General features: G+C 38.4%; 1 protein-coding gene across 1 annotated transcript in view; it reads right to left on the bottom strand.

Annotated features, from left to right (window-relative positions):
• Window positions 1–13,238, bottom strand: part of LOC126380059 (otoferlin-like) — a 155,996-nt gene that overhangs the window by 16,038 nt on the left and 126,720 nt on the right. The window contains exon 8 of the mRNA XM_050029233.1: window positions 5,553–5,637. Within this exon, the coding sequence (XP_049885190.1) occupies window positions 5,553–5,637 (85 nt within the window). The remainder of the gene's footprint in view (window positions 1–5,552; window positions 5,638–13,238) is intronic.

The following is a 13,238-nucleotide window of genomic DNA, read 5'->3' as shown; positions in this document are numbered from 1 at the left end:
GGCGACTGTCGACGACGTCGCCGACATGCCGCGGCGACGGTCGACGACGTCGCCGACATGCCGCGGCGACGGTCGACGACATCGCCGGCTTGCCGCGGCGATGGTCTGCGACGTCGTCGACACCATCGTCACTGGTCTGATATGCATTGGTAATATAACTAAAGTTCTACTTAAATACGGTGATAGAATCGAGAAACTGATACATTATCTGGGTTAAGAATATAGTGAACAAGCCGCAGAATTCGCAGTGCAGAAACTTCGCAACAATATTCGCCAGCGAAGACGGCCTCAGGTCAACTTATTCGAAAATTGATAAAATGGAAAATCGCAAGTCGCTCAGCGCAATATTGATGGTCCGCTCTGCAACCGAGGGTAGTTATTGGAATATTAATAAAGCTCAATGTATACAGAGCCGCCAGATGCGAGAATTGTTATAACATTCTATATTTTATTTAGCGTTCGTAGTTGGTTATCCGTGGCATCGGGGTGTTGTGTACCTATTTTTTTTTCTTGTCGTCCCAAAACGGTACCACGACTCTCTATGCATTGAGCTTAATGGCGAATACAAATGAATTGCAGCAAAAATACATTAGACGAACAATCTAGTATAAGTTATCCATGGTATTTGATATTCTTCTTTAGTTATCAGACGTGTTGAAGACATAATGTTGGTGAGTGTACTGAAGTGCAGACTAGGTAATTTTTTGATGGGTATTAAATAAATATGATAATATCAGTGATGTGTAGTTCCAGGGGGGTTAAAATGGCCGCATCGAAGCAATTCATCTAAGAAAGCTACAGCAATATTGCAATTTGACATTTGCGCATATAAAAGTAAGTGCGCAATGCAAACAAATGTCAAATGCAATATTGCTGTAGCTTTCTTAGATGAATTGCTTCGATGTGGCCATTTTCACCCCCAGATTCCAAAAAGAACGATTTCAAAAAAACAGCCACAGTTTCCGTACTATTAACGAGTTATTACAACGAACATCCCCGGGAACGGGACATCGCTGTTAATAATGTTAGTTACCCACTACGGTGGTTCTTAACCTTCAATATTCAGGGATCATTTGAATTAATTGACGGGTCACGTACCACTAACTGAACTTGAATTGGAGTTCTCTTTTATGAAATTATTTATTAACCAAAAAATAACTCTTTATATAAATTTTTGCGGCTCTGAATATTGTCATTCTGAAAACCTTGATGATTGAGGACTTCGCGGACCACTTAAGGAGGTTCCAGGAACGCAGGGGTTCACTGACCTCCATTTAAGTAGGAAGCTATTCGAGCGAAGAAACAACATAAAACACATTCGTTCGCTTATTTTCCTGTCATGTAGTCCTAAAAGATAGAGAGATTGTAGTGTTTCTTATGAGATGGACCTTTATATTATATGTATAGACGATGGGAGCACCATAAAGTTCCTCAAGTTTTGGTATTTCGTAACAAAAGTGGTTGCAAGTTGACTTCTCATTAAGTACTTGCACCTCACATGCCGTGGTATATAGGTATTACGTTAAGTACCCACTAACTACATGTCAGTGTTAGCTACTTTGACGGTCATTATGTAGTGCTTCTACTTTCTTCTAAGTATGTTTTGTGTCAGACCTACGGGATATAACGTAGAACCCTTGCCCAGGGATACGGGTGAAGACCTCAACGGTTGCAGAGGCGAAGATGGGAGCCATCAGTACGGCAATGCAGGACGGAAGGAGCAAGTCACAGGGAATGTAACCTGGAACCTGACAGAGGGCAGCAGTAACTATCAGTACTATTCAGAGGCGGAGGACAGGAGCCCTAGTATGGCTTTGTAATAGACTACTCAGGGCGCCATCCCACTTGCGTCAGACAGAGTACTGCGGGGCGGAAGGCAAGAGGGAAACCACTGCCCCGTTTTTCCTAAAAAAGTAGCATGGAAAATGCTGCACCGACAAGATCGTGGCTCTTATGATTTTGATGATGATGATGATGTTTTGTTCAAAACTGTTCTCAGTTTCAATCCTGATTTTGATTCAAGATAAATCTAAAAACGAGGGACTTTCCAGGCTCCCCAAAAAACGTTTCCCAAAAAAAATGGCGTTATATACAGGGTGTTAGTGACATCGTAACGAATACTGAGGGGGATGATTCAGACCATGATTCTGAGTTAATATCAAGTAGAATTTTCCGTCGCAAAATTCATGTTTTTTTAATTATTTTGAATTCTATACTTTTGCGATCGAAAATTCCACTTGATATTAAATCAGAATACTGAGCTAAATCAGCCCCCTCAGTATTCGTTACGATGTCACTTACACCCCTTACCAGTACTACAGGTAGCCATACAAGTAGGTATGGGTGTTAGTGACACCGTAACGAATACTGAGGGGGATGATTCAGACCATGATTCTGAGTTGATATTAAGTAAGTGGAATTTCCTGTCGGAAAATTGTTTTTTTTTTTTTAATTATTTTCCGTTCCATACTTTTGCGGCGGAGAAATCCACTTGATATCAACTCAGAATCATGGCCTGAATCATCCCACAAAGTTTCCGTTACGATGTCACTAACACCCTGTAGATTTAACGTAATAATTACCTATTTACTCATTGCTCGGGTATAATGGCAGAGGCAGAAGGCGTATAATATACAAATAATTGTTGCTTGACATTTGGATCAGAATTATATTGCTATATTGCTTCTCTTTATTTTGAGCAGAATAATAAATAATGGGTGGAAGATGTATTGTGCCTGGGTGTAATAACAAGGGTCATCATTTATAAATACCCAAAAACAAAGATAAAAGAGGCATTGGCCCCGATTCCTGCAGACACCGCCTAATTTTATTTTAAGTTATATCCGTCATTTTCATATCCGTCGAAAAGGAAAGGGACGGATGATTCACAGCTCTTAATTTTAGGAAGAATGAGTGAATGAATGAATAACCCGGGCGAATCAAAAGGTACGTCGCTGGTATGCAATCCGTTTGACGTGCTGTCTACTTAACTGTGTCGGGTTAATGACGGATGTAAAATTTTTAGACGGTTGGTTTAGATTTGTGCTTAAAATTGACGTGTGTTCCATAAATTTTATGCTTGTCGATTACCCGTCCCTTTCCTTTTCGGCGGATAAGAAAATGACAGATATAAAATTAGATGGTATTTACAGGAATTAGCACCATTATGTTTGTTATCCATGAAATTCTATTTCTTTTTGGGAACGTAACTTGGAAAGTCTGGAATATGGAAATTATCATTTGTTTATTCGGAAACGCGATGATTGGCGAAGGTTATAAAAAAATAGAAGCACTATAAGTATATTGTTATTACTCGCTGACTATACGCCAAACGATCAAAAGACTTCGAATCAAAAGTGTCTATAAGTTCTTCTAATTACTTGTGGCTCTACCTATCCCACTAGGGATTGCGGGCGTGAATTTGTGTGTGTGTATGTTATGAGTCTAACATCAAACTAAGCGTTAGCACGAGACCAAAGCGATAGTTCAGGATATACTTATACCTAAAAGTCATGGCGGTAAGGCGCGACATCCGTAGAGGGTTACTCTGAAATTGCGTGAATAACATAAAGACAGTGCGTGAAAAACAGTAGGCTGAAGAAACATGCATTGTTAACAAGCTATGTGTATTATTGGCCCCGGTTCCTGCAGACACCTCCTAATTTTATTTTAAGTTATACCTGCCATTTTCTTATCCGCCGAAAAAGAAAGGACGGATGATTGACAGATCTTAATTTTAGGAGGAATGAGTATTTATGAATGAATAACCCGGGCGAATCAAAAGGTTTGACGTGTGTTGTTAACATAATTCTGTCGGATTATTGGCCAATGCAAAACTTTTAGACGGTTATTTTAGAGTTCTGCTTAAAATTGACGTGTGTTCCATAAATTTTATACACTTGTTGATTACCCGTCCCTTTCCTTTTATACTGATAAGAAACTGACAGATATAACTTAAAATAAAATTAGATGGTGTTTACAGGAATTAGCCCCATTAAGTATTTAAGTAATAAAAAGTTGGAGTGACCTCAATTTTAAAGAGCGATACCTACATATCGACCTTAGCCAGAAAACAGCAAAAGAAAAGTTTAGTTTTCAAAGTAACCTGGAACCTGACGGAACATCAGGAACTACTCGGAGACGGAGGACTGCAAGTACGGCTTTACAATAGACACCATTACTCACTCTAAGCGCCATTCCTCTCGCGTCAGACAGAGTATTGCGGGGCGGCAGGCAAGAGGGAAACCCTAAATCTTTCCCTATAAAAGTAGCATGAACTACGCCGACGCGCTCGTGGTCTTCAATTAGTAATGGTGAGTTTTCAGAGTAGGGAAGGCGTGGAAGTCCAGATGGTCTAAAGGGTTTGGGTTCGGTATGTATCGTTCTTTACAGGAGAGGTCGTCGAAACTACGTAAGTAAGTCCGTATTTAGTATAGGTATTGACAGACATTATACATAATACTCGCTGAGGGCGGTTCGATGATTTTTAAGGTACAACAGTTTCTTAAAAAGAGAAAGAAACAAACTTAGAATATTTTATCAAACACAACGCAAGAGTTACTTATTGTATCCTATGCAACATGAATATGGTCTGCGGTCTGTATAGTTTATACAGGGTGTTAGTGACATCGTAACGAATACTGAGAGGGATACTTCAGACCATGATTATGAGTCATGAAAAATTGAGTGAGTTCATGAAAAATTCCACTTGATTGAACTCAGAATAATGAGCTGAATCATCCCCCTCAGTATTTGTTACAATGTCACTTACACCCCGTATAAGTACTTACAGGTAACCATACAAGTACATATGGGTGTTAGTGACACCGTAACGAATACTGAAGGAGATGATTCAGCTCATTATTCTAAGTTTAATCAAGTTGATAACAAGTGGAATTTCCTCTCGGAAAATTTATGATTCTTTGTGTTTTTTAAATTATTTTCAGTTCCATATTTTTGCGACGGAAAATTCCGCTCGATATTTACTCAGAATTATGGTCTGAACCATTAAAGTTTTCGTTACGATGTCACTAACACATGGAGGTACTTAGTTTGATCGTAGGAGGAAGGATTTAAAATCGTATCCCTTGTGGGTGGGTAAGCACTGGCTAACATAAATATGAGATAGATAAAAGTTTATTTCATGCTCCAGTCACAAACATTTAGAAAATAAAATAACGATTAAAATAGTGTACACTTAAAGTATTGGAGTACCAGGTAGCTGAAGGGTCTTGAAGGGGTCTCTTATAATTTTATGTATATGTACTTTGTTATTTGATCAGAAATGTGGGGTAAAGTGTAATGGTAATAGGAAAGGTCGGTTGTGAGGGAGTGTGTCCTCTCCAACATGATGGAACATTACATGGCTGATGGGCTGATCACCAGTCTGCATACCATCATTTCCATAGGACTGGGTCTTAACTTAACTTTCTTTAGGACTTCGCTTCAACGGTTGTGAGTTGTTTTCTGAATACTTGGAGCTCTGCCTTGCCTTTAGGGGTTACGCGCATTAGTTTGTGTATGTATGTAACAGGAGCGTTTCCCATCAGTACCTGGTTGGTTCCACACCGTAGCGACGTCCAGCTTGAAGCTGCCGAGCAGTTTATTGGCTCGCAGGATGTTGCGTGACTGCAGCACCTGCACAGTACATAATGCAAGCCAAACCATCGCATGTCCGGCCAAGTAGTGAATGCCATCCGACGCAAGTCTATAGTAGATAAGTCACGTCAATAAAAGATAGAAAAAACACTCTCGCGACATTTTTAGCCACAACACATTACAGACATAACGCGCGGAGCGATAAATGAGCCGATAGAAATGGATTATTTACCGCGTAGCTAAAATAGTTGGCTCCTTTGTCGCGTTGTGTGCGATATGCGAGCAGCATGCTACGGGGGCAGTACCCGAAACCTCACCTTTCGCTCGAGCCGTACCCTCATTAGGGCATAACAAACTTTATTAAAAACGTACATAAGTATCATTTTTCCACGCAAATGTTATTAGTATGATTTTCTAAGACAAACTGTTCGATGATTTCCCTAGCAGATTTTTATATACGATTTGATTGTTAAATATAGATTTTGTTATATTTTCTTACATTAAGTACAAGTAAAGACTGTCTGACGTGTCGTAAGTACATGTCATAATAACGAATCATTAATGCCTGCCAGCGAAATCAACGGACTTACTATTGATTTTGAACAAACACCTGTTAAGTAAACTTACTTAATAAATTGGTACTTATTAAAAATTAAATATCTTTCAGCGCATCATATCGAGGCTTTGTAATATTTTGATGAAAACGCAGACGGGCTAATAGTCTTATACTAAGAGTACTTTAGAAGGTACTCCAATTAAAGCTGTTTTGTTATTAAAGCATGTACCTACCTTTACAATTTAGCTCAAATCACAAACTTACATAATATCACCCAACAATATATTAGGTACAAAAGTGTACCTACGTCTTAACAGAAGGTACTATTAATTCAGAATTATTGAATGCTTCGGTCACATTACAACAAAAGACGTTGACATCCTCGAGAAGCTCATTGTGACTGGCAAAGTAGATGGGAAATGCCCCGCGGACGCAGCTCAGTACGTTGGTCTAACCAGATCTGCATCACTCTTGACTCTACAGTTCACAACGCTTTCTACACCACCGGGGATAAACAGTAAGAGAAATATACAAGAGATAGTGATGCAGAAGGGAGGTCACGACCCTCAGCGCTGATGAATACGACGAGGAGGAGGACAACATACCATAATCATCATCATTGGCCTTATACGTCTGTTTCAGACGATTTATGACGTCCTTGCCTCGAAGAAACGTACTTTCTTTCATGGCTGTGCAAGCAAATCCTAGTGCAGGTAAATTAATAGTCCATATAAATTCCATCATTCCGTAACTTCTAACTTTAATCTACCTCTAGTTAATATTCATGTTAGATATTGAGATATGGACTTGCAGATATTGAAACTTCTTTTAAAAATACGCGTGATCATGACACTGTATCGAATATCAAGCAATGCATAGAATAAGGAACAATTTAGAACTGTAACTCTCCGAATAGTTTTTTGCTATTTTTTCTTTTTTATATAGATAAGTAGATTTGTAATTATTTGTCAGTAAGTACCTTACTGACCGAGGAGCTCGGTGGCGCAGCGGTTAACGCGCTCGGTCTGCGATTGTTGAAGTTAAGCGACTTTCGCAAAGGCCGGTCATAGGATGGGTGACCACAGAAAAAAGAAAGTTTTCATCTCGAGCTCCTCCGTGCTTCGGAAGGCACGTTAAGCCGTTGGTCTCGGCTGCATTAGCAGTCGTAAATAGCCACCAATCCGAACTGGGCCCGCGTGGTGGTTTAAGGCCCGATCTCCCTATCCATCCATAGGGAAGACCCGTGCCCCAGCAGTGGGGACGTTAATGGGTTGGTGATGATGAAGTACCTTATATAATTATTATTGTATGCCGCAACATGACTAAATGTGCTGAGCGCTATAAGCGTCACTTCCATCGATATACCTACCACATTTATGACAATACGTTTTTATTTCATTTCATTTTTACGGCACCAATTCGTATCAAAAATTCAAAATTATTTGCTCCTAAAACATGGTATAATAACGGTTTTACTTTTTTAATTTGGCATTCAAAAGAGCGCTAAGATAGATTTACCTCACCCCTTCTCTGTCTTACTTTAGTCTTAATGGTCGTAAGCCGCTAAGGAGTACGGAGGGGCGCGCGTGGACGGTAAGATGTTTGTATGGAGCCGGGGGTGAAGTGCCGGGGCGCGGGGTTTTGTATGAAACCACAAGCAAAACCCCGGGGCCTGCTTTCCCGGCTCTATGCATGTCTTAAATCTCATAAAGGAAATGTTATGATTTATGCAGACATAGCCATTTTCTCGTGAGTCTTCGAGCAATTATGAATACTTTATTATTCTAACTTTCACATAGGCACTGGTTCTCAACGTATATGATAAAGTCGTTTGTTTGTGGGCGTTGGAGGCTTTCAAGATTGCAGTAGAAATGCAGGTTTAGAGATTATTCAAATGTTAAGAGGAGTATTTTGACGCCAAAGTCACGTCGCCAGTGATGACATCACAAAACAATTCACATTGAAAAGTGTGGCAGTTAACCACTGACACACTATAAAGAAATAGTCACACAAGGATTTTTTCTAAAATACCGTCCTGATCGTATTGTAAATACGTATTCATTAAGTTATGTAGGTAGTATAAGTTCGTTCTCGCAAATTAAGATGTTATGGCTGTTGAAATAAAGAACAATAGGTATCGGCATTGCGACAAAATTCGATCTTGACACGCCGTCAATGTTTATATTCGAGGACAATGCAGATAATTTGGCGACGCATTTTTGACGAGGCTACCTCAACAGTCCCGTATTATAATCTCTTTGGTCCCGAAACAATCTGCGGGAAAACAATCGACGTCTTCAAATTTAATTTAAAAAGGAACGAATTCGAAATTCAAATTTAAACAATCGAAATAATACAACCGCCAATGATCCAACGTTGAGTAACATACACAGTACTCGTCGGTTGATTGAGAGGAGTCCAGTGCTTAGTGGTGGGGCATATAAAAATAAATACTTAAGTAAGTATATTAACAATATTCATATTACGTATCTATTACAATGTCTCCTTTCCTAGCCTGAACAAATATTCTGTAATGTTGAGTCAGAACTGCTATCTGTCTGACTTTCAACAAATGAATTTCATCACTGTTCTGGAAATATCGATGCTACGACTCATGACTTAATAATAAATGCTAATAGGTACTTTAAGGACTATTTCGATCTTAAGATTCATTTCTAAGAAAGACGCCTTGATAAAGCTTTCGACTTTTCAAGTAGCTCATAGCTACTAACGTACCCACGTTACCCTTGTTCTAGATAAATTTTCTATAAATAGGAATTCGTTTAAATTCTTTATTCCTATTATTGTCTGTTATGCCTCTTACAAATGGTACCAACTTACATCTTGGATGCACTGGAATGTGCAATAAAAATACTTATTCGTTTCGAAAGAAATTAGTCATCTTTCATGTGGGTTGTGAGATCAATGAACAACCTCATTAAACCTTGATGTCATTTACTATTAAACCGCAGTAGACCTCTGACATGGCTCATGTAACGACTTATAGCACTTACTTAGCTAAATAATAGCCGAGACCTACTGCTTAACGTCACGGAATCATCTCATTTTCGGACAATCAGTCTGCAATGTCCAAACTAATGATTATTGTGATGTGCCCACCGGTATTCAAACTCAGGACTTTCAGATCGCGAGCCCAATGCTCAACCACTGCACCATGGAGGCCGTTTCGACGATAATAGTAATATACTTAGTAGAAAGAGTGAATTTTCGGAAGTGCCTCTCTTGTATATACTTTTGTATAAACAGTTGGTTACAAATAAAATCCTCATAGACTATTTGATTCGGTATACATAAAACTTTAAGGGTGATTCTGAAAATAATTTGTAAAAACTAAAATTTTCATTAATTTTCCACTTATTGAAATTCCACTTGATATCAACTCAGAATAATGTGCTGAATCATCCCCGTACGTACTTACTGTAAGTGACATCGTGACTCCTACTGAGAGGGATAATTCAGCTCATTATTCTGAGTTAATATCAAGTGGAATTTTCCATGGCAAAATGCTATACAGCATGGAAAATCATCCATTTTCCGATGGAAAAATCCACTTGACATTAACTTAAGAATCATGGTCTGAGACAGTCTTGAGTCATCTCCCTTAGTATTCGTTACGATGTCACTGACACCCTGTATACTTACACAAAGGTATGCCCAATTATCTATTATCGTTGTAGAAAAAAAATGTGCCAGAGAAGTATTTATAGAGGCACTTAAAAAACGTCCACTTGTACTTTAAATAAATTCACATAACTTAAGTAGTTATATAAAGTGTCACTTTGATAATCTAAAACCAAAACACACTTTATCAACAAGTTAACTTCGTTAAGTCAGCCGCTCAAGTTACGTCAAAGCAACGGAAATTGACTTTAATTTGACCTCTAACGCTAAGTTCAGTTAGACTTAATTGTTTTACCTCACTGTATGCTTTTACCATAACAAATACCGGGAAAAATACCTAAAATAGAGGCTATTCAAATAATTCACCTCTCCTAAATTTATTTTAAGCTCTATACATGTCATTTTCTTATGGAAAGGGAAGGGAAGAATGCTTGACAACTGCTAATTTTAAAATGAATGAGCGAATGAATGAATCACCCGTGCGAATAAAATCTTGCTGATGTGCAATCAGTTTGACGTGTGCTGTCAACTTAATTCTGTTGGGTTAATGACCAATGTAAAACTGAGAGAGTTTTTAAATTTCTGCCTAAAATTTAAATGTGTTCCATGAATTTAATCCATCGATTACCCATCTCTTTTCTTTTCAGCGGACAAGAATTATTTCAAATGGAATATTAGTAAAAGGCGACGAAAGCAAACTGAATGATAAATAAACAAAATATAATAAAGAAATGTCCACGTTGATGCTATTAATCAAGTGTGAACGTTACGTGAAGTTGTACACCAAATCTTGGCATGGGAAAAGTATATAAACATAGCAACCAAAAGATCAAACACCTGCATACCTACCCTACTACAATCTCAAACATATAAAAAACCCGGTCCGTAACGCTTTCGTCGCCGCCTCAGTAGGGACCGAGCTTTACAATCCACGATAAGGGAAAGTTGGGAAAAAGGGAAGTTATTCGATTTTAGCCCGGGTTATACGCTGGTTATGGGCTGTGGAAGCTCCAGTTATATTTAAATTTTCCATAATCCCCGCTAAATGCTAGAGCACGATGTTCCCAGCTGCTGTTTACTTTGAGCATTCAGTACAATTATCTAGACACATGGGACACCAAAAATAGACGTGTAAAGAGAAGTTTCAATAGTACCTTGCCTCCCAATAGTTACGGCCTCCGTGGTCCAGTAGTTGAGCGTTGGGCTCACGATCCGGAGGTCCCGAGTTCGAATCCCGGTGGGGACATATCACAAAAATCACTTTGTGATCCCTAGTTTGGTTAGGACATTACAGACTGATCACCTGGTTGTCCAAAAAGTAAGATGATCCGTGCTTCGGAAGGCACGTTAAGCCGTTGGTCCCGGTTGCTACTTACTGATGTAAGTAAGTAGTCGTTACATGGGCCATGTCAGGGGCCTTGGGCGGCTCAATAGTAACCCTAATACGGTAATTCACCTCACAACCCACACGATAGAACAAGTAGAAGATATTACCTCTGCGTACCCAAACGGTGCTATGTTTATGTTTTTAATTGTACCTACATTTATTGTTAGCTCATATATCTTTCTTACTTCACCACAAGATACCTTGAGTTCTTTTTATAGGGAGACGCCGCGGAAGTAAAGCCGGTAGGACCAAAATAAGCAGAAAACGATTATACCTCTACGTATATATTACATAAGGCAACGATCGTCTTTAAAACTTTCCACATCGTTCATTGCTTTTTATATTGCGTAAACACAACTATCGCTTGGGTTACTAACGTAATTAACGGTGGGTAATTGATGTACCAGTGCAGCCAGAAATGACTTGGTGCGCCCTCTTCACACGCCGACGTGAGTTAACAGACAACATGCAGACTCGTGTCATTTAATGCTGAGAGCATATCTATAATATGAATATATTTGTCTGAATTTATTATTTATTTTATTTATTTATTATTATTAAGCCTGCAGTGGGACATTGAGGGCTATTAATAATAATAATTATTATTATTATTAAGACTTAAATAACACTGGTATAAATGCAATGTCCTGCAAAATTGCATAAGCAATGGTACCACTCTAGTGCCTAGAAGGTAATAGGTATACCTTAGGACTCTTTAAGGATTTGATTACGCTATTACGTAAGTGTGTAACTTTCTGTACATCCGCTTTTTTTGACGTGACTTACTGTAGATTTGCCGAAAATAGCATTTATGAGGGACTATCCAATCGACGTTCCCGAAACACACGATAGATGGCGTTGTTCACTTTAAACGTGATACTTATCTATTTTCTCATTGCTGGGCTACATAATTATTCAAACATCTAATGTAATGACAGAAGCATATATAAAGAAGCTGCTTGATATTAAATTCATCACATAAAATAATTTTTAATATTTTTTTTTTATTTTTTTTTATTATTTTTTTTGCTTGATATTTGGATCATATTATGTTTAAAATGACGTTGCTACCTATATTGCTTGTCTTTATATTGATCAGAGTAATAATGGGTGGAAGTGGTAATTGTACCTTGGTGTAATAAAAAGCACACCTCCACCAACCCGCAGTGGAGCAGCGTGGTGGAGTATGCTCCATACCCCCTCCGGTTGATTGAGAGGAGGCCTGTGCCCAGCAGTGGGACGTATATAGGCAGTTTATGTTTATGTGTAATAAAAAGGGTCATCATTTATACCCAAAAACAAAGTAAAAAGATGCATGTGTCTGTTATCCATGAAAATAGAAGTTTAAACCAAGAAAAACTTAACAACGTGTTTTTGGGGAACGCCGATTGGAAAGTCGCTCATTACTTGGCCGGACAAATGGGGCTGCACAGCAGCAAACGTACAGAATTTATATTACTTTCACACATTTCGTAATTTTCCAGTCCACTTGAATCTCGTCGACGTTGCAATATTGCTGGTACTTACAATGTGTAATAACGGAAAATAAAGTGCTATAAAATCCAATATCTAGCCATTTAATAAGCTGGCCTCTATTGATGATCAGTCTCTCGATCGCATTTATTAAGTTTCTCCGGAACATAGTAAGTAGAATTTTCTGGAAACTCCCGTCTTTAAGAGGATCATGGATGTAATACTAAGTACTTCTAGCGAAGAAGGTACTTTAAAAATATAAAAGTTTTACTACGCTAATTGAACAACACACTTGAAAACTCCGAAAGATTTTAAACCTGCTGTTTTCGTATTGTTTTTGTGTGTGGCGTCCTTTTATATAATATATATTTTATATATAAATTAGTGATGTGCCGGATCGTTAAAAATGTATATCCGCGGATACGGACCTGAATACGGATATTTAGTGTAAAGATCCGCGGATACGGATCTTTATTTTCTTAAACAAAAAGATTAAAGTTTTAGTTATTTAATTGTTATAAAAGTGATATTTTATCTTGCTTTCATTATAAAGATCTATCTGTCTAAATGTTTGCAATATAA

This window comes from Pectinophora gossypiella, chromosome Z (assembly GCF_024362695.1).
Source record: "Pectinophora gossypiella chromosome Z, ilPecGoss1.1, whole genome shotgun sequence".
Taxonomy (NCBI): domain Eukaryota; kingdom Metazoa; phylum Arthropoda; class Insecta; order Lepidoptera; family Gelechiidae; genus Pectinophora; species Pectinophora gossypiella.
The sequence above is the reverse complement of the archived record's forward strand: the minus strand, read 5'-3'. Positions and strand labels throughout refer to the sequence as shown.